This window comes from Emydura macquarii, unplaced genomic scaffold (genome assembly GCF_026122565.2).
Source record: "Emydura macquarii macquarii isolate MOO-44397 ecotype Brisbane River unplaced genomic scaffold, CSIRO-AGI_Emac_v2 contig_2676, whole genome shotgun sequence".
Classification (NCBI taxonomy): Eukaryota; Metazoa; Chordata; order Testudines; family Chelidae; genus Emydura; species Emydura macquarii.
Genome location: NW_027132813.1, coordinates 38,207,943 through 38,230,316, shown reverse-complemented (window position 1 = coordinate 38,230,316; position 22,374 = coordinate 38,207,943). Strand labels below are relative to the sequence as shown.

The 22,374-nt window shown below is 46.5% G+C and overlaps 1 protein-coding gene across 2 annotated transcripts in view; it reads right to left on the bottom strand.

Annotated features, from left to right (window-relative positions):
• The window catches only part of UGP2 (UDP-glucose pyrophosphorylase 2), a 33,504-nt gene extending 30,873 nt beyond the window's left edge, over positions 1-2,631 (bottom strand). Inside the window, exon 1 of one of the 2 annotated variants that reach the window (XM_067565240.1) lies at positions 2,585-2,631. Coding sequence is in view for 1 of the 2 variants with exons in the window: in XM_067565239.1 (XP_067421340.1) it covers positions 1,323-1,338 (16 nt within the window). In the remaining variant the exon portion in view is untranslated. Of the gene's footprint in view, positions 1-1,322; positions 1,879-2,584 lie in introns of those variants that run through there. The other variant, XM_067565239.1, reaches the window with a different exon arrangement.
• Positions 2,632-22,374: the final 19,743 nt, after the last annotated feature.

Here is a 22,374-nt window from a genome sequence, read left to right as displayed (position 1 = left end):
ATAGCCAAAGTTTAGATTTTAAGGTGAGACACAAATGTATTTCTAAGCCTAGTGCTGATAGTCATACCGAAAAATGCCATTTGACATTAGCAGTGCATCAGACTAACTTTCCAAGTATTTTAATATTGATTTAAACAGCAGAAAAACTTTTTTTTTTTTTTTTTTTTTTTAAGTTTTAGATTGTCAAATTCTAGGCATTACAATAGTTTCTGAAACTTGGTTATAGTCTTACAGAGGTTTCTCAAGTTGTCAGTTTCATAAATGATACCACTTTTCTGCAAAATGGCCACTTCCAGCACTAGGCTGAGAAATGCCAGTAGTAATTTTAAAAGACACTTTTTAAAAAAAAAAAAAAAAAGAGATACATTTTGCAGTTTATTCATGGTGAAAAGTGGCTTGTCTTATTAATTCTCAGACTGCTGACTTGAGGAAAATGGCTGTAGTTTTCCCCCTTTAGTTCACCACATTCAGGTGTTACCCAGTGACTGAAAACAGTAGATCCATTTATATAGCAAGTGTTATGCAATGTCTAGGCACACATGCAGAGTTAAGAAGACTTGTTTTCAAAGCCAAATTTTTAATGTCTTCTGTATAACACATATATACAGACAGACCTATATGCATAAGACCGGGTTAACACTACAACCCTTACTATAGGGAGGGTTATTTTGTTGACAGGCCTGAAGCTACTATGTGCATAAAACACAGACATGTGATGGGTTTGTTTATTTTTTTTTAAATCGTCTTAAGAATCAGTTCCAAGGAGGGAAAAATGCCACAGCAATGCAAAGTAATTTCTCCTCATGAAATGACCTCTCGTGGGCCACCCCCGTTTCGCAATAAATAAATCTGAAACTCACACCACGTACACACACAGAGCGAAGAGATTGCCAGAGCCTTCGGGGGAACAGCGCATGCCAAAATCCACCCGACCCTCCCAAAAGCGAGAACAGACACACAAGATCAGTGCCCCCTCCCCTTTCTTAAATAAATGAAGGGGAGACAGTTGAGCCAGTCTCGTCTATTATTCGCTACAGATACAGCGGCAGCTGCCTCAACCTGGTTTGAGTGTGCTGCAGTAAAACGAAAAAGAAACATAACCAGATAAGTGAGCCCAGCCAGGACAGAATGGCAGGGCCCTGCCGCCGAATTCAGCTATCAAATCAACACCACTGCCACCACCAAAATCTTGCAAATGGTAACTCTGCCACCACCATCACCGCTTATGCTGCCAGGACTACAGGGAGCTACTGAAAAAAATAAATCAGCCAAGAACATGCAGAGCTGAAGCCGCAAAGAAAAATAAAAGCACATCCACTTACCTTTTGCAAATGACATTTTTTTTTTGTTCCTTAATAAATATTTTCCTTTTATAAATAGAGAATTTGCCAAAAATACACAATAAACTACAGGAGGCAATTTTCCCCTTGTCGCCCCCTTGTGTAGTAGAAGACGTTTCACTGCCTGTTTTAGTTAACCTGTTATAAAGTATCAATCATTTAAAAGGTATTTAATCAGTGCCTTGGAAGAAAAATCCCACGAGAAGCCGCCCACACACTCCAAAAGAAATAATGAATAAAGAAACAGAGGGAGATTTTCCTCAGCTCGGCTTCCTCCTAGCTCCTTCCCACATTTGTCCCCTGAAATAAATGACTCTCTGGACAAACTGGTTAAAGGTAAACGCACAAGTATTTAAATTTCATCAATGAGAGAGGCGGATCTAAAGTCCTCTCCGTTTCACCATCCCGCCTCCTCCCACCCCCCAAGGGCAGGATTGCAGCAGGGAAGGGATGGGGCGGCTGCTGTTGCTTTCCCCACTCCTCTCCTCTCCTCTCCCCCTGGGAACTCACTACAGCCTCCTTCCAATAGCAGGTTCCCCAGGAAACCCCCAGCAAACAGCAGCAGCTGCAGCTGCTCCAGCCAAGGAGCGCCCCCGCCTCCCCCTTCTCTCTAAAACCCAACCAAGCCTCCCCACCACCACCTGGTTAGCGGGAAGGCTCGTTCCCTTTACGGGCCCAATTCCCCCTCACTTCCCCACCACACCACACCACACCCCCATCTGCTGCGGTGTGGGGCTGCTACTGGCTAAAGGGTCTATGGCTCCTCCCCACCCCATCGCTTCAGAGACACCGAAGCGCGGAGAGGCTCGGTCGGCTGTGCCTTTCCTTTGCCCTAGGACACCGAGAGGAGGAAGCAGCGCTCACCACCACCCCCCCCCCCCGGCGGAGGGAGGGGCTGGGTTTGTCACGTAGTGTATATATTGCACACTCTTGCTTGCCCACCCGCAATCGTCAGTGTGTGTCCTCAGCTGCTCCCCCCCACCCCATGCACGCACAGCCCCCCCGCTGCCTGCAAGGGGAGGGAGAACAGTGCATGGCTTCCTCAGGCAGGCCCCACTCGTGCCAGCTGGGGGGGAGGGGGTGGAAGCGAGCAGACGGAGCCAGGGCTGGCCTCCTCAGCTGGGAAGGGATCCCCAGAGCAGCTTTGGGGAGGAAATGGAGGGGGGGGGATCCTCAGCCACTCCCGCCAGCTGGCCCTGGCCCACCTTAACACGTACCCACCCCCCTCGGTCTGCGCGGCTCACCAAGCGCAGAGGGGAGGCTGCTCCTGTCCTGCCAGGCGGTAACTCCACCCCCGGGGCCCGGTCGGCAGGGAGGGAGGAGCACGCTGCAGCTGCGGGAGGGGAGGGGAGGGGAGGGGAGGGGGGTGTCACCGTCACACCCACACCCGGAACAGCACGGCGGGTGGCTGGCAGGGAAAGGGACTGACGGACGGAGCCGGCCGCACGCCGATGCGCTCCTTGCAGCCTCCCCGAAGCCGGGGGACCCCCTAGCGCCGGCGGGATGGAGCGGGGAGGAGACGACGGAGCCCCCCTTCCTCCCCCTGACTTCATGTGTCTCCCAGCCGGGACCGCGGCGCCGAGCCAGCGCCCCCCGCCAGGCGCCTGAGTGACCCCTGAGGCGGGCGCAGCCAGCCCGGAGACCCAGCTAGTGGCGGCCGGCACCGCCCGCAGGCGGCGGGGCTGGGGCGGGGGCTAAGGCGCAGGCAGCCTGCGGAGGCTCCTGAGGGGGGCATGGATTGCACCAGGGGCCGATCTCCGCCTCCCTGCCCCGCGCAGGTCAGCGCTCCCCGCCGCCCAGAGCTGGGGGGGAGAGAAGGGGGCGCCACGCACCCGCCTCCTCCGCGCTGCGCCGGCCGGTGCCTGGCGGAAGTGCGGCCTCCCTGCGGGCCTGCACGGCCTGCGCCGGCCGTCAATCAGAGCTGGACGGCGGGGGGAGCGCGGGGCCGCACACAGCGCGAGCCGGTCCTCGCGGCCTTACTCGGCTGAGGGGAGACGCGCCCCGCCCCAGCTGTACCCGGCTGCGAACGCGGGGCCTAGCCGCAGCCAGCCCGAGCCAGGCGGCTGGTTGGGCGTGTCTCATCCTCACCCCAGCAAAGTGGAGACGGTGGTGTCGGGGGGGTTGTGAGAGGCAGTAAAGGGCAAACCAGCAGCCGAGAGGGGCGGCTGAGGAGTGGGTGAGGCGCGCCATTCCCGGCTTGTGGCTAGTGGCCTGGGGCCAGCACCCCAATGACGGTGGATGTACGAGATGAATAAGGGCCAAGCCACACCGGGGGTGTCACAGCCGCAAGCACCGAGCAAGATTAATGTGGGCTCATGCCAAAAAAAAAAAGGAGGGATGCAATAGCTGCTTCTAGTACTAGTTGACAGGGGAGGAGTAAATTACCAGATGGGGGTATTGATTGTATACACAAAGTTCTCCGTAGCCTCAGTTTCAAGATTCCACATTTCGAATATAAGGAATTTATCGGCATTAAGAGCAGACTACATGGTTGCCCCATATGCAGGTTTCCAAGCATAGCGTTGTTTTATCACCAGCTTGCATCACTGCATGAGATGTTGCTATATCAAATCATAGTGGTGGTGCATCAGAGCTTCACCACCTTTCAACGGGACCTTTGCCTGAGTAAGGATTCCATAGTTGAGCTGGAGTTTGTATGACTTGAGAGTGAATGCATAAATACATTAAATTAATATTAATATTGGCAAATGTGCTATACAGCTGACTTTTGAGGTGTCATGGAGTTTCAGAAATTCTGGTTCCAGGAGGTAAACCACCTGGGGTTATCCTGAACAACCACACCATCAATTAGCCACAAGTCTCTTTCCTTAGTGATTTATCAGCTGGATTCAATTAAAAAATTAGGCATAGCTTTATCTGTAATGAGGAACTGCATTATGTATTGTCCCTAGATGAATCAATTTGTACCATCTGCAAAAGAATTAACTAAAGGAACTCATGTACCTGCTGTTAGAAAACAATAAGAGGATCAGAGGTTCCCTCAAAACGTTTGATAATAGTTGAGACTTAGAGTTTAACAACTGAAGACTGTGATGGGGTGTATCCTGGTACTGAGAGGGTTAACAGGAGTATGCTAGCTCATTTAACCCACCTGTTGGCACCTGGAAGGCTGTTAAGTAGGTTAATTAGCAGGTCAACCTGGAAAGGAGTCAAGAAGAGGGCTGTGTTGGGAGCAATTGTTTTTTGCTGAGAGTGGTCTGACTGAGGCAAACTGGGAAAAACTACAAGAGGGGAAGTAGTGCCTTAAATGGATTTCAGAATAGTGGCTAGGCTCCAGGAAAGTAGTCTTGAGGAGTCAGGAGGAAGGTATTGGGGAAGACATATGAAGGACTAAAGTTTAAGCCTAGTAAGAGTGGAAGTGGTTTAAGGTTATATTTTTGATTTGGGACTTCTTGGAAAATTCTAGGGGGAAATCTTGCAAGCTATGGGGCTAGAAACTGCCTGGGAGGAATGCAGGTATCTAGGCAGTACTGGAAGAGGCCTGTAGAGATCAATGTATGAAATAGCCCAGGGAGGAAGTAGAGAGCCTGAATAGACAGACCTTACCTGCTTATTATGGGGTCTGTGGGCTGGAACAAAAAGAAGGGAGGGCCTAGGTTCCCCTATGGCCACCGGGTAAGGTGGTATAAAGATCTGGAGACCATCCTGGAGGGATGATAGGGCTACTAAGTCAAGACAGCCTCAGGCTGAAAGTTTTGAGCTGTAGGACTCCAACTGCTTGTTGGACTCCACCCTGTAGAAGGAATGGGACCAAATGATCTAGCTGGAGGGTTGATGTCATGAGAAGATGCAGAGAGGTTCTTGGTAGGGAGAATTAGAGTGGGAGAGCCTGGTATGCTATGCTCAAACATGAGGGGGTGTGCCAGTGGTGAGTCCATCCTTCTGCAAAGAAATACTGATATCGGCCTGTTAGTGGGATGACTCACCGAGAGCCTCACCCATCTCATGCTCCTTTCAAATATAATGTTGTGACACTTTTCCATCTGTTTTTTACATCTGTATATTCAATAATTTCTGCTTTTATTTCTGTCTTGTCTGGAGTTTTGGAAGACTGGTTGGTTTTGTATTGTGTATTAAAATTAAGTAAAAGAAGTTGCAAGTAAAGATGTTAACTGAAGACAGTATGCTATATGACCAAATACAGTAACTGGGGCTCCCACACTGAGTGAGTGAGCTGCAACAGGTACCCGTCCTGAAAGTGCCTCCGAGGTTGATCTTACCAAGCTAGCCATTCTGTGACTGATATGACACTAAGAAATAATGTTTTTAAGGGCCATCATCTTATGACTGTTAAAGTTGGTGTTGTAATACAAAATACTGACTGTGTGTAGGGGAGGCTCTTCTCTAAGAGGATGAGGAACCTACTGCTACCACAAGCAGGAGAGTGTTTTTGGGGTTTTTTTTAAATGTAGTGTGGTAAAGTCCTGTGATGTTCGAGCACTGCTGAGTAAGAGTTGTCTTGTTTGCAGTGTCTGGATCAGTGACTCTCAACCTTTTCAGACTGCTGTACCCCATTCAGGAGTCTGATTTGTCTTGTGTATCCCAAAGTTTCACCTCACTTAAACTACTTGCTTACAAAATCAGACACAAAAATACAAAAGTGTCACAGCATGCTATTACTGAACAATTGCTTTCTCATTTTTACCATATAATTATAAAACAAATCAATTGGAATATAAGTATTGCACTTACATTTCAATGTATAGTATATAGAGCAATAGATACAAGTCATTGTCTTTATGAAATTTTAGTTTGTACTGGTTTTGCTGTGCTTTGTATGTAGCCTGTTGCAAAAGTAGGCAAATATCTAGATGAGTTGATGTACCTCCTGCATACCCCTAGGGGTATATGTACCCTGGGTTGAGAACCACTGGTTTAGATCATCTATACCACATACCCCTGGGGGTATATGTACCCTGGGTTGAGAACCACTGGTTTAGATCATCTATACCACATGACGTTTCATAGGTCTCTTTGGGTAGTCATTCTGCCAATCAGTGGTAGAATATCTGTGCTTGGCAGTACTAAAACTTGTTCCAAGCAATAGATCCCTTTCTAATGGAATATACCATAGACTTTAGCAAAGGTCCAGTAGAATAATTAACTTGTATCTATCCTTGATAAAGATCTTCTGACGAAAATGTTGGCTCTTGATCATCTGTAATAAAGATAACGTGATAGACCATATGCTTACTATGAGAGAGAAGGTCTATATTTTAACCGTCTTTGCAATCTGACAAAAGAATTCATCTATAATGGATAAGTATATAAATAATTGAGACTCCTAGCTATTATTTTACTGACATCTGCAGTTTAAAGGAAGAAACATTATCTGGCCACAAGTCCACTACCAGTCAACTGTTTCATTACAAGATATCCACAAACCTGTTGCTTTCTCACTTTTCACTCTAAATTTTTCCCATAAAAGGGTGAATCTTGAAACTGAGGTTACAGAATATTAGATATAAGTCCAAGAAATCACATCTACATCATTCAGTTTTCTGTTTGCTGCTCTCTGTCCTTTTTAGATCTTTTGCGCGCATTTAAAAAGCAATGATCATACATTTGGCTTTTAACAAGCTAGATCTTCAAGTGTTATGAATAAGCATAGTTCCATGTCCCCCAGTATTCATCAATGAAATCCCCAGTTTAGAAGTATACCTCCACCCGGTTTCAATACATTTTTGTACAGGTGTATTATTTACTACCTGGAACTCTAAAGTTTAACTTTTTGATTGTTAAAATGTGAAACGTAGGGGAATTTGAATATAGACTTCTGATTCTGTAATTATGTACACGAGTAGTATGTGTAGGTTCTGTGTTTTGTACGTTTGTTCTGATTTCTTTAAAAATGTAACTAAAACTAAAAAGAAAACTGAATTAAGCCATCTTTTGTGTCATTTGTACCCAATAACCAGTTTCTGGGAGCTGTTGGCACAGAAATATTGTTAAATATTTTCTGTGCAATCCTTTTGGCATTCCCGGGTTTGCGAAAGCTAGCCGAGAGTCCACCATTCTATTACATCATGGATAGCATAGATTACATAATGGAAATTCTAAAAAAAAATTGCAATTTTATTTGTTCATGTGATGACAGACTCAAGTTTATCTTAAATTAGTTTTAAGATCTACATGAAGCAATAGACCTCATGCAGCGTCCACTGCAATCAATGGAAAGACTCCCATTGACTTTGAAGAGTTTGGATCAGGCCCAGTATGTTTCTTATATTAGTACATATTCTTTTATCATTGTTTTATTCCAACCTTTGTAACACTAATTTTAGGATAAAGTTACTTGATGCTTAACCTCAACACCCTGATTCATGGATAAAAGTATTCCTTTCACTCCCAAGTGAGTTACAATGAAACATGGTATTGTGATATAAAAAATTACGTACTCTGGGGTATCTTTAGCAAACTAGGAAGTACCAAAGAGATTTTTTTTTAAAAAAACTTATAAAGTTAGGTCTAATTTAATTCTCTGCCAAATACGCACCCCAAATGCACATGCTTGATCTCAATTCAAATTTCACTTATCTTTTCAGTTCACCTTTAAGATTTTGTCAGTTATCAATGGCAGAAGAATCAGCATTTACACTGTTCATAACATACAACACTGGAAAGAAGTCTCTCCATCGCAAAACTAAATATCGTGTGAGGGACTTTCAGTTGCGTGTTTTACAATGGTTTGTGTCACAACTAACATTTATCTTTTGAGTGCATATCTCATAGCCACTGCTTCTCCATTTTTCTGTGGTGCAGCTGCAATTGTTATATGAAGATGTAGAGTATTGCTGCAGAGAACAAAAGTCATCCTCCATTTTTTGCAAGGCAAGTTTCTTGACAACATGATGCGGTAGGCTTCGGTTAATGCTGGGCTCTGGTGGCTGGTGTGAGTTACATAATGTTTAAATAGAAAATAAGTTGTTTTAAATACAAGCTCACCAGACTTTACTGTGAAGATCACAGTTGCAGGAGCGGATGGATTTCAGAGCAATCACGAAGCACTTTCATAGTAATTCCAGACACTTAACCTGTATTGATAAAGCCCACATGCATGGACAGCTTGAAACCACCACCACCAGAATTATGGTTTAGGGCAACATGGGGGAATTTAAACATTGCAGTTGCTCTTCTATTTGAGTGTAGAGGATGCAGACAGAATGAGTAGTGGTGTGAAAGCGGTTCTATTAATGGTAGTAATGTACAGGCCCTAGATAGTTCTAATAAATTAAATTAAATCTATTGGTATGGGTTGGGAGAAAACTTGTTGAAGTTGGTGGGTGTAGGCACCTTTGTTTATTCATGTAGACCCTGAATGACTCTTCTTTATGTAACTTGTAGCTGAAATAGGAATGCCACACAGACACATAGCAAAGCTTGAATAGAAGTTGAACGGTGTGGCCCAAGGGTTTTTCCTGGGGACTGATATAGAAAATGTGGGAGCTAGGGTCTTGATTGATGGAACTGTGTCTGAGACAAAAGGCAGAAAGCCCAGAAAAGCTGAGAGACAAAGCAGCAATGAATCCCAGCCATAGCAGCCGTGTTCATAGTGTGGCCCTGAGAAAAAGCTAAGAACTCTTGGGCTGAGTGCTGGCTAAATGGAGTGTGTAGTTGGGGGAACTGAAACTGTCTTCTGTTTGATTCCTACTGTATTCTGGTAAACAGAACTATGTACATTCTTTGTAAATAAGCAGGTTTACATCAATTCTTCCTCTTAATGAAAACAATATGGCAATGACCCTAATACTGACTAATCACTTGAGTCAAACTATGAAAGATTCCTCATCCACACCAAAGTGCAAAAAGCACATTAAAGTACATGTTACAGACTAGAAACTCCAGAGCCAGTTTTGCAATTTTAGCCCCTTAAGAGATTCCCTGAGTAGAGACAGTGGGATGGTGGGCTGCAGTGATGGGAAAGTATGAGCATTGGCTAAGAGATTGTGAGATGACTGTAATTTTGTATGGCTTTTTCTAAAAAGCGAGCAACCAGACAAAATTTTAAGTGCAAGTTTTAAGCGAGGAGGGTAGTCAATCTTGTGTGTAGTTTCTTATCACACAGCCGAGTATGAAAGATGGGCATGAGAAGAAAACATGAAGAAATCAGGCATTGCAAGAAAGGGTACCAAAAGCTTTTAAGAAACAAGACAGCCCAGACAAACTTATGATTGTGAACATGCATATCGAGTATTGCCAACAGTTGCTATTTTATCACAAGTCTCTCAGTATTTGATGTCTGTCTTATAGGCCCAGCTGTTTGAGTTATATAACTACATGAGACTCTCAGCTTACTGTTTTTTAAATAATGAAAGTTTCTTGCCTTCATGGCTGTGGACAAAAACTTGAAAACGTGAAGCCTAAAGGCTCAAGCATCAGAAGACAAATAAAAAGATCCTAAATGTGGCATGACTCAAGATCTTTGACCCTTAAGATAGGTAGTGCTGAGATAATCCAGCATTTCAGCAAAGGTATAAAGCAGAGGTTTTCAAACTGGAGGTTGTAACCCCTCAGGGGGTCACCAAGTAGTTATGGGCCTATCACAGGTTGTCAGCCCCTATGCATGCAGTAAGTGTGGCATGGTGGGTGGGGGTTGTCACTTTTTTGGGCAATTCATCACAGCCTGAAATATTTTCAAAGGGGGATCCAGCAAAAAAAGTTTGAGAACCTCTGGTATAGAGTCTGCCTTAACCTTTTAGCCAGATAATGCATCCCAAAGAAAATAGTAAATGTAGTGAAAGAAACCATTAATGGGTCTTAGCAATGAGGGATTGTACATTGATTTCATTAAGCTACCATCCCAAGCTCTGCTATTTGGGGAGATGTGACTACCACCATTTAAGTGGAATATGAATAATAGTAGCCGAGAGTCTAGTGAGCTCAGTGCCACTAAATCCACAGGAGACTGAAAGTAAACTTCTGACTGTCAGCCTGATGGAAACATAAAATTTAGAGGCAGCTTGGCGAGAACCATGCTGATTAGATAAATTTCTTCCTCACCAGGGTATGCAGATTGTAGCAGAAAGAACAATAGGGGATTAGAGCTCATTCACCACAGACTTGGGAATTAACTTTAAGGCTTGGTATAAAAATGGATTCCGGATGGATTCAAGGCTTTACAGTTCTGGCACTGGACTTCTCTCTCTTTACCAGATATGGTTTTGCACGCATGAGAAGAAAGTCATCAAAGATGGAAAACTGATACTCAGAGAACAAAATTGAGACAGCCTTACAGTGACACCTTTGGCTAATCTGGCATTTGTTAAATGACACTAAAAAGAGGCTGTTTACCTGTTTACAATAAAGCTGACTTTTAAGTATGTGTTTTATAAGTGGAAAGTTCTCCCTTCTCCTTATCATGCATGTTAGCCAGAAAAAAATACTAGGATATTTATTGTACAGTGATACAGTCATATAAAATAAGGGTAGCAAAACAATTTAAGGTGCTGTAGGGTGCTTCTGATGAAGCTGAGAAACTGCCTACCAACACCAGTGATTACAGATAGCCTTTGGGTGCAGCTAACCCCTCCCTGTTATCTCTGCAGCCAATGCCAGGTTTGGAGGGTGGAGAAAAGGAGGGAGCCTGGTGGCTCACTTTGCAGCTGACTGGCCACGAGGCAGGAGCTAACTCTCTCCTTATCTGAGGGGAAGGATCACTAGCCTGCCAGGAAGGCAGCCACCTGGGATTAAGCCTTCTCAGCGAATGGAGACTGTGGAGGAGTCCTAGATCCTGTCTACACTTACCTCCGGGATTCGGCAGCAGTCGACGGGAGTTACGTAAGCTACACAAAAAACTTGTGTAACTCCCGTCGACTTCTGGGCTCCTCTTCTGCATGCCGTTTTCACTGCACTGCGCCAATGGGAACCACGTTCCCATCCAGGCAGCACCTCACCACTTGCGAAGGTGGTCTTAGTAAGTTGATTTCTGGATCAACTGAGCGGGTCTTTACTGACCGCTTAGTCGATCCAGAGAAATCAATCTGATGGCGGTGACTTTGCTGCCGTCAGTGTAGCCATAGCCCTAGAAGCTTTCAGCACTGGCGGTAACTGAGTGAGCAAAGCCCAGAGACATTGTGGGACTCGGCCTCACCAACTTGGGGGGTCACAGTGGACAAGAAGCTGGATATGAGCCAACAGTGTGCCCATGTTGTCAAGAAGGCTAACAAAATAATGGGTTGCATTAGTAAGTGCATAGCCAGCAGATCGAGGGAAGTGATTATTCCCCTCTATTCGGCACTGGTGAGGCCACATTTGGCGTATTGTGTCCAGTTTTGGGCCCCCCACTACAGGAAGAATGTGGACAAATTGAGAGAGTCCAGTGGAGGGCAACAAAAATTATTAGGGGGCTGGAGCACATGATTTATGAGGAGAGGCTGTGGGAACTGGGCTTATTTAGTCTGCAAAAGAGAAGAATGAGGGGGGATTTTATAGCAGCCTTCAAGTACCTGAAGGGGAGTTCCATGAAGGATGGAGCTAGGCTGTTCTCAGTGGTAGCAGATGAAAGAACTAGGAGCAATGGTCTCAAGTTTCAAGTGGGGGATGTCTAGTTTGGATATTAGGAAAATCTTTTTCACTAGGAGGGTGGTGAAGCACTTGAATGGGTTATCTAGGGAGGTGATGGAATCTCCATCCTTAGTGGTTTTTAAGGTCCTAATTGTCTGGGATGATTTAGTTGGGGTTGGTCCTGCTTTGAGCAGGGGGTTGGGCTAGATGACTTCCTGAGATCTCTTCCATCCCTAATCTTCTGTGATTCCATGGACTTGTGACTGCCCCATCTGAAGGAGCCTGGGATTGCAGCAGGGTGCTGCCCAAGATCCATGAGAGGGTGCTAAAGGAGTCAAGCCCTCTGGCAAATTGGACTAGAGGGACCATACCCCAAACTGAACAGACACCAGTAAAAAGTAGCTCATGGCAGTGGATTTAGATTCCCTGCTGGGAGGGCTCCCCCTCTTCAGTAGTTGATGCACACAGGGCCCTGGGCTGGGACCCAGTGGTGAGGGAGGGTGTGGGTCCCTCTATCCCCAGCCTTAAAGACTGAGGCTCCTCAGTCAAGCAGGGGGCTAAAAGCCAAGCACTCTAACCACTAGGTCACCCGACCCCCCAAGTCCCCTGTTAGTTTGGTGGAGAATGCAGGCAGATGCCCTACTGGAAAAAAGAGAGGAAAAACCCTCAAGCAAGCAACACCCAAAAGCCCACCCTGCTAAATGGAGATGGCAACTAGAATGGATAGCTGAACAAAATGCAAACCAGCAATAACTGCTTCAGCAAATGGCCTACCAGCAGCAGCAGTTGATCCACAAACTAGTGGCCCAGCAGCAACAACAGCTGGTCCAGCAGATGGTCACAATATTACGGCGACTTGTTCCAGTGGAGCCAGCGACTACTACCCCAGCTGTGACAGTCGCCCTAGGTTTACCAAGATGGGGCCCAGTGATGATCCCAAGGCCTTCCTTGAAATCTTTGAGCGGATGGCCCAAGTAGCCTGGTGGCCCACAAATCGGTGGGCCATGGTGCTGGCCTCGTACTTAACTGGAATAGCGTAAGCCACGTATAGCGTTTTAGACCTTGATGCAGCCCAAGAATACAGGTGTGTCAAGGCAACCATTCTCAACACCTTGGACATCGCAGAAGAAATGTTCTGGTATGTGAGGTTAAGACCCCGCCTGGTTGCCCAAAAGTTACGAGACGCATGCTGGACATGGCTCAAACCTGAAGCAAAGACTGGCTCAGGAAGCTGAGCTGGTCCTATTTGAACAGTTCATCCCATTATACCTGCAGCCAATGCCAGATCTGGAGGGGAGAGAAAAGGAGGGAGTCTGGTTCACTTTGGGGCTGAGTGGTGAAGAGGCAGGAGCTAGCTGCCTTCCTACTTGAGGAGAAGAATCATTAGCCTGCCAGCCAAGGCAGCCACCTGGGATTAAGCACTGTCTCCCCAGCAAAGGGAGACTGCATAGGAGTCCTAGAAGCCTCCGGCACCTAGTGCTTAATGTGTGCCAAATAGGGCTTGCCAGGGCTGAGCCCCAGCACCTCTAGGCAGAGCAGTTCATAGCCCTGGCACCTCTGGGCTTGCCGTGCCAGTTATGAAAGAAAAAAAATTCCTAGAGCCCTGTCACCTCTTTCATTACAAATTAAGCACTGACAGCACCTGAGATAACTGAGTGAGCGAAGCCCAGAAACAATGTGGGGCTCAGCCTCACCAACATGCAGCAGCCCAGCCTGAAGGAGCCTGGCACTGCCCAAGAGCCACAAGAGGGCACTATGAGAGGCAAGTAACCCAGCCAATTGGCCTAAATGGGCCACGCCCCTAACTAAACAGACACTAGTAGGAAGTAGCTCATGGCAGTGGATTTCAACTGCCTGCAGGGAGGGCTCTCCCTCTTCAGGGGTTGATGTGCACAGGCCTCTGGTCTGGCACCCAGTGGTGAGGGAGGGCACGGGTCCATTTACCACCCACCCTGCCTTAAAGACTGAGGCTCCTCAACCAAGCAGGGGGCCAAAAGCCAAGCGCTCTAACCACTGGTCTACACTGGCGATGTAGGTCGACATAAAGTCACTTACGTCGACCTACGTACACCTGCGTCTACACAGGCACCACTGTTAATTTGAATTAAGTCGCCTCAAAAATCGACTTAACAAGACCACCTCTGCAAGTGGCATAACTCCTATATCGAATTTGTTCATTCGATTTAATGTCAGTGTAGACACAACTTCACTTAAATCAAATTTATTGGCCTCTGGGAGGTATCCCACAGTGCCCTGTTTTGACCGCTCTGGACAGTTGCGCTGTGCTGCTCTATGGTCATGCTACCAGGAAATGTCCCCACCCCTCAAGCCCTGGGAAGATTTGAATTTTAATTTCCTGTGCTGCCAGCGTGGAGAGGCTTTGTCACTGTTCTCCGCATGGCTACTGCAAAGCCCAAATGCGCTCCAGCATTGAGTCGACCAGAGGTCTTAGACCTCATTGGGCTGTGGGGTGAGGAGTCTGTTTTGGCTCAGCTCAGAGCCAGCAAAAGGAATCTGGACATTTATGGGAAGATATCCCAGGGCGTGCTGGAGAAGGGACACGAGGGATGCTCAGCAGTGCTGCGTGAAGATCAAGGAGCTGCGCCAGTCTTATCAGAAAGCCAGGGATGCTAACAGCCATTCTGGCTCCTCGCCCAAAACATGCCGCTTCTATGATGAGGTGCATGCAATTCTCGGTGGCGATTCCACCATCGTGCCACCCCGCAGCATCGATACCTCCGCTAGGTCACAGTCCATGGACAATGATGAGGACTCCATGGATGACGAGGAGCAGGAGGAGGTTGAGGAGAGCAGGGTGCATGAGAGCATGCTGTCCGTTCTCCCCGAAAGTCAGGACATAATCCTGACCCCCGAGCAGTCCAGCAGCACACAGGACAGCACTAATGATCCTGTGGAAGGCACATCTGCTGAGTTTTTTTTTCTTCTTAGCAGTTCTGTCCTTTTACATTGGTTGCAGTGGGAGGGGGGGCAGGAAGGGGATTTGAGGTATTTCAGTGACTGTACTGGGGGGTTACCCAGGGAACAGTTTATTTATGTGATGGGAAATGCTACATTTATCATCAGTTGATATCTCACAGAAACTTCCATGTATGTCATCTGTTATCCTTCGCAAAACCTTTCAGGGGAGGGCTGCCTTGTTCCTCCCTCCACAGTAGGATACTTTGCTGCAATCAAGGGAGCCTGCATCATGGCGGAACACTGCTGGTACCCTGCTGTGTCCAGCAAATCTGTGTTTTAAGCAGAGATTTCCCCCTCCTCCTGTCTCCGCAGTTCCTCTCTGTAAGGGTTTAAAATACCAGCATAGACTCCCCACCACCACCACGCTGTCCTCAGATCCTCTCTGTAAGGGTACAGCGAGCAGACCCTTCTGGGACGTCAGGAATGGAATGAGGGTCTGTGTTTGCCCTGTGCACTGCATGGGGATTATTGTCTACATTGTAGCAGGGGATTATTGTATAAATCGTTGCAGTTGTATCATTTTCTTCACTATGCTAACAGTGGCTACCTTGTTATTTTTTTTTCATTCTGTAGACACCTAGGCCTCATCCCACCCTCAAGAAATGCTGCGGAAAGACTATCGCAGATTAGAAAGAGGGAAAAAAAACCTAGAGATGACATGTTTGTGGAGCTCATGAATGCCTCAGCGGCCTCAGAGACAGAGCAAAGAGCGTGACAGCTCACCTTGTCCCAGAATATGGACATGGACAGGGATACTCGCAGAGAAATGATGGAGCATGATTGCAGTACCACGCAGGAGATGTTGTGAATCATGCGGGACCAGCCACTCATGCTGCAGAGGCTTGTGGAGCTTTAGGAAGAGCAGAGGAAGGACAAAGTCATGATGCAGCCCCTCCATAATGCTCCTCGACCAAGGGCTTTGATGCCCGCCCCCAGCCAGTCACTGAGGAGACTGGCCAAGCTTTAGTATGTGCTTGCCTCCACCCCGGTGAAGGCGAGCAGAAAGCAGCGGTGACCACGCTGATAGCTGGCCAGCAAGCTACCACCCTACCTCTTGAGACAGTGAATGAACCCTCTCCCCTTCCCTCATGACTTGAATGTTCATAAATAAAGTTAAGCAGCATTTCAACACGTTTCTTTATTAAATCATATCTTGTTCTGTAGGGATTTGGCGGGTACAGATATCGATTGGAGGGGGGGCGTTTCACCAAAGGAAAACAACATCCAGGAACAGAAATCAGTCCTGCATCTCATTGCAGAACCTGGTTTTCAAAGCTTCCCTAATGCAAAGCGCTCCGCGGTTAGCTCTCAGCGTAGTGCTGGCATCTGGCTGCTCATAATTAGCGGCCAGCCTTTCTGCCTCCACAGCCCAACCCTGGGGGAACCTTTCCCCTTTCACTTCACACACATTATGAAGAACACAGCAAGCAGATATCACAGAAGGGAGGTTCTTCTCAGTCATGTCCAGCCTAGTGAGGAGACTCCTCCATCTACCCTTTAAACGCCCAGAGGCACGTTCTACAACTATTCTGCAACTGCTTAACCTCTTATTAAAACACTCCTTGTCACTGTCAAGGTGCCCGGTGTACGGCTTCATTAGCCAAGGGAGCACGTGGTAAGCAGGATCCCCCAGGATCACTATGGGCATTTCCACACCCCCAATTTGAATTTTTTGGTCTGGGAAAAAAGTGCTCGCCTGCATATTAGAGAACAGCCCCAAATTACGAAATACACGTGCGTCATGCACCTTCCCAGACCACCCTACATTGATGTCTGTGAAACGACCCCTGTGATCCACAAGCCTCTGCAGGACCATGGAAAAGTACCCCTTGCGGTTTATGTACTCGGTTGCTAGGTGGGCTGGCGCTAAGATAGGGATGTGCATCCCATCAATGGCCCCCCCACAGTTTGGGAAGCCCATCGTGGCAAACCCCTCCACTATGTCTTGCACATTTCCCAAAGTCACTATCCTTCATAGCAGAAGTCTATTGATGGCCCTACATACTTGAATCATGGCGGTGCCCATTGTAGAGTTACCGACTCCGAATTGATTCCCCACCAAGTCGTAACAGTTGGGGGTTGCCAGCTTCCAAAGAGCGATGGCGACTCTCTTCTCCACCATCAGAGCTTGTCTCAAGCGGGTATTCATGTGCTTCAGGGACAGGGCCAGCTCCGAGCACAGTTAGAGGAAAGTTGCCTTTCGCATACGAAAGTTTTGCAGCTCCTGATCATCATCCCACAGCCGCATAACAATGCGGTCCCACAAGTCTGTGCTTGTTTCCTGCAACCAGAACCGGCGCTCCACAGACTGCAAGTGATTCGTTACAGCTCGATGGCTTGTAGCAGGGCAGCGTCGGTGGCATCACTGTTGTGTGTGCTTTGGCTTCTTGCTCTACTTCAAAAATACTCAATGATAAGCCGCGATGTATTTGTGATGCTCACAATAATAGTGCAGAGCTGAGCTGGCTCCATGTCTCTGCAGCAATAGCAAGTGCGGGGAGTAAAAAAAATACTTTTCCTGTTTGTTTGGGGGGAAGGGGGGGAAAAGCAGGGGGAAGCAGCGTTGCATCATGGGACTATGGCCAGTTGCACTGTAGGATAGCTACCCACATTGCACTGCTTTGAAAGTCGAAATAAGCATGGCGAGTGTAAATGCAGGAGTCCTGTGCAAACAGCGTAGTGTGTACACGCTGCTGCGACTTCTAAAAATCGGCTGCTGAAAGTCAACTTAAAGTAAGTCGAATTCCCTCGGCAGTGTAGACATGGCCTGAGTTAGTTCATTAGTTTCCCTGACCTGAAGAGCAGCTCCATGTAGCTCTAAAGCAGGGTCCCCAACTTTTTACCTCATGCCCCCTCTTACCCCTGTCTGCACACCCCCATGGGAGCCAGGGCTGCAGCTCGGTCCGCAGCTGGGGGCGGGGTTGGGGCCGGGAGCAGGTCCAGAAGCGGAACCACAGCCTGGGGCTGAGGTTGGGAGTGGGGCCGCAGCCACAGCTGAAGGTAGAGTGGGGCTGGGTGGTGCTCCCTCACCGCCTCCCATGGGGGCTGGCCCGGACCTTGCCACCCCCCCCCCAAATGTTCCTCCCTAAGGAGGCATCCCTCTCCCCCCTTCCCAGTTTGGGGACCTCTGCTCTAAAGCTTGTCTCACCAACAGAAGTTGGTCCAATAAAAGATATTATCTCACCTATCGTGTCTCTCTAATATTCTGGGACCAGCATCGCTACACCATCACTGCCACTGGTCGAAAGGAAATTTCAAATGTATATAAAAGCTTTAGGCAACCAGACCTGAAAATTTTGGTCATCATTGTTTAGTTCCATCAAGTTACTGCACAAGGAACAGCTGAAGCCAGAGATGAAGCCAAAGCTGGGGCCAGATGCAATGCATCCAAGGGTGTTGAGGGAGTTGGCTGATGTGATTTCAGAGCTGTTGGCTATTATCTTTGAAAGCTCGAGGCAACTGGGGGAGGTCCCTGATGACTGGAAAAAAGCAAATATAGTGCCCATCTTCAAGAAAGGGAGGAAAGAGGATCCAGGGAACTATAGACTGGTCAGCCTCACCTCAACCCATGGAAAAATCATCGAGCAGGTCCTCAAGGAATCCATTTTAAGGCACTTGGAAGAGAGGAAGGTGATCAGGAACAGTCAACATGGATTCACCAAGGCCAAGTCATGCCTGATCAACCTGATTGCCTTCTATGAAGAGGTGACTGGCTTTGTGGATGTGGGGAAAGCGGTGGACGTGGGGAAAGCAGTGGACATGATATACCTTGACTTTAGCAAAGCTTTTGATACAGTCTCCCACAGTATTCTTATCAGCAAGCTAAAGAAGTATGGGTTGGATGAATGGACTATAAAATGGATACAGAGCTGGCTAGATAATTGGGCTCAATGTGTAGTGATCAATGGCTCCATGTCTAGCTGGCAGCCGGTCACAAGCGGAGTGCCCCAGGGATTGGTCCTAGGGCCGATTTTGTTCAACTTCTTCATTAGTGATCTGGAGGATGGGGTAGGTTGCACTCTTAGCAAGTTTGCAGATGACACTAAGATAGGGGGAGTGGTAGATACCCTGGAAGGTAGGGATAGGATACAGAGTGACCTAGACAAATTGGAGGATTGGGCCAAAAGAAATCTGATGAGGTTCAACAAGGACAAGTGCAGAGTCCTCCAGTTAGGACTACACAGCTACAGACTGGGGACCGATGGGCTAGGCAGTAGTTCTGCAGAAAAGGACCTGGGGGTTACAGTGGATAAGAAGCTGGATATGAGTCAGTAGTGTGCCCTTATTGCCAAGAAGGCTAATGGCATATTGGGCTGCATTAGTAGGAGCATTGCCAGCAGATCGCGGGAAGTGATTGTCTTCCTCTATTCGGCACTGGTGAGACCGCATTTGGAGTATTGTGTCCAGTTTTGGGCCCCCCACTACAAAAAAGATGTGGACAAGTTGGAGAGAGTCCAGTGGAGGGCAACAAAAATGATTAGGGGGCTGGAGCACAAGACTTATGAGGAGAGGCTGAGGGAACTAGGCTTGTTTAGTCTGCAGAAGAGAAGAATGAGGGGGGATTTGATAGCAGCCTTTAACTACCTGAAAGGGGGTTTCAGGAAGGATGGAGCTAGGCTGTTCTCAATGGTAGCAGATGACAGAACAAGGAGCAACCGTCTCAAATTTCAGTGGGGGAAGTCTAGGTTGGATATTAGGAAAATGTTTTTCACTAGGAGAGTGGTGAAGCACTGGAATGGGTTACCTTGGGAAGTGGTGGAATCTCCATCTTTAGAGGTTTTTAGCTGCTACTTGAAAAAGCCCTGGCTGGGATGATTTAGCTGAGGTTAGTCCTGCTTTGAGCAGGGGGGTTGGACTAGATGACTTCCTGAGGTCCCTTCCAACTCTAATATTCTATGATTCTATGAGGATCACTGTAAGGGCAGTCACTAACAACAACAAAATAAATAATCATTGCTATGTTTTAGTGATTGAACTTCTTCCACTTGATACAGAAATACTCTATCTAGTCATGTCACTGATCATTCAGCCTGGTGATGCTTACAAGAAAATCTCATTGAATTCCAAGAGTAGAAGCCTGCGCGTTCAGTAGCAGGTGCTGAGAGAATTGTGCATTGTTCTACAGAAGAGAAAATCTTGCTTAGAATGGGATGAATGTTGGTATCTTTATTCTAGTAATGCACAAAGCCCCAGGCACTTGGATGTTATTACAGAGCCTTACTATAAAGTTTAAAAAAAATTTAAAGCACAATTATCTAAATTTGAGATGTCACGTCTCTTGTGGTAACATGTTTTAAAAAATAATTTTCACTGTCCATTGCATCACACTTCTGTTTTTCCCTGAATTCTGATGAATGAATCATAATGTGATTTTAATGATGATGACTCCCACTTACTTTTCACAGCTATTGCCAAATAATAATCTTAGCAATGAGGAACTTTACACTTACCCAATCACTGAATACATGGAAAACTCAGAAATTGTTGCAACAGAGGAAAGAGAGTTGGGACCTGACTTCATTCAGAAACATTCTATCTTTGTACTGTTACAGTTTATAACCTGAGCAGTTAGCCAAAATTTTGGTGTCTAGTAGGTTGTTCGTTAGGAGGAAAAATTGGTGACAGTCAGGTATTTATTTGATGCAGTCTTGTTTGTTTATGAAGACTGTACAAAGTCCTGTGGCTCTGTATTGAGGAAGAATCAAAGAGCAGGAAACAGCTCCTTTTGCTCACAGCACCAAGAATGCTCTTTTTGGCCTAGCCCCAAATGCAAACTTTTCTCCATAGGTTTCTGCTGGGGTCAGAAACGGAGCTTTCAGCTGCTCCTTCAGGCTATCTGTGTGGTTCTCTGGTCCTCTCCATTCTGCAAACACACACTCCTTGCCTTGCCCAGAGACTCAGCAAAGCACCTCCACCCACTCAGTACAAAATTCCTGGGCAGATTCACATACCCTTTTTGTCGTAGGTGGGAGCATGTGATTAACTTATTCTTAGTTATGATAAGTGAAGGGTATTTTCACAGCCATCAATCTCAAAAAGTGTTTGTGATCCATGCAGTACCTCTCAGCATAACAGTAGTAAGAGTCAAGGAAAGGTTTATCATTGAAGCACTATCATGCACAAGCTTAGCACATATACACAACCTTCTAGTAAAAAAAAATGTGTTGGAGACAGTTAGCTAACTTCAAGACAGCACACACAAATTCAGATTTGCAGGACAATGAAGGCAGGTTCAGATGTTCAGGACAAGTATAATCACCTGTGCCAGAGACAGTCTATTTTCACAAGTCATATATGCTGGGCAATTCTAACTTATCAAGGATAAAACCTAACTTCTTTCATAGACACTTGGGGCCTGATCACGGGGACAGGTGTATTTCCACTGCATGGATGGAAGGGCTACAGAATGCTAGAAGCCCATACTTCCTTATCTTGGGGACCAGTGCTCCATTGAGACTCCTTCTAGGATGCTGTGGAAGGGGTCTGCAGATCTGCCAAGTGACACACATCTTATGTCTCATGTATTTGGCAGGTCTGTTATGTTTGCCTGCATCTCAGGCAAAAATTCTTGTGCTGGGTGTGTGTGTGTGTGTGAGAGAGAGAGAGAGAGAGAGAGAGAGAGAGAGACTCCCTCATAAATTACTCTAATTTAGGGGAATGTGCATTGAGCTACAAGCCAGGAGACCAACCGTTTGTTCAGGCATTTGAGATAAATAAATATTCACAGAAACAACTAAAAAACCAAAGTTTTAAAAGTAAGAATCAAAATCAGCTTTCACTTCAATGATGACTGATGTCCTAATCTTACTAACTCTCTAGTCATTCTTAAAATATGCCAGGAAAAAGCAGGCTAGACTAGCCTTGAATTTCTGATGTAAAAAACAAGCCAGAAAAAAAATTCTGGCCACCTTTATACATCATAAAGAAGCACAAAAAGGACACAAAACCCAATTTGGTTTTCCCTTTGCAAACTCCTTGCTGCCCTGACATTGATTTATTGGTAAAGAGCAGTCAGCCAATTCCTCCCAGTTCTTGTCATATATTTCTTCCCTAGTTCTAAACTTGGAATAACTTCCCAGCTAGGAAATTTTATTTTCCCCCTCTTCCTCCGTATGTTTTTCTGTCATTTCCTTATTATTTAATACATATATTGCAATATGCTCGTTACCTTGATCTCTGATTCAAGAACTTTGTGTAGCTCCCCCACTCCCAGGAATTTCACAAATAAATCACTGGCTCCTGGGTCCCAGAGTAACCTCGCATGGGCAAATTCTAAGAAGTGCTCAGCAGTGTACTTACAGGATGTTGAAGACACACAGTACCTCATAGCAAGTGCTCAGCAGCTTGCAGAATCAGGTCCTTAGCAAGTTAAGGAAAAAGCAAGAGGACTGGGGAGGCCTCATGGTGGATGAGGGGATGACCAAAAGAACAAGGCGTAATACATTACTGTTACATTTTTTGTTTCAGTTGTCAGCTAATTTATTTACCATATTCAATGTCTCCAGGCTCTCAGAATAAAAGATAGCGAGAA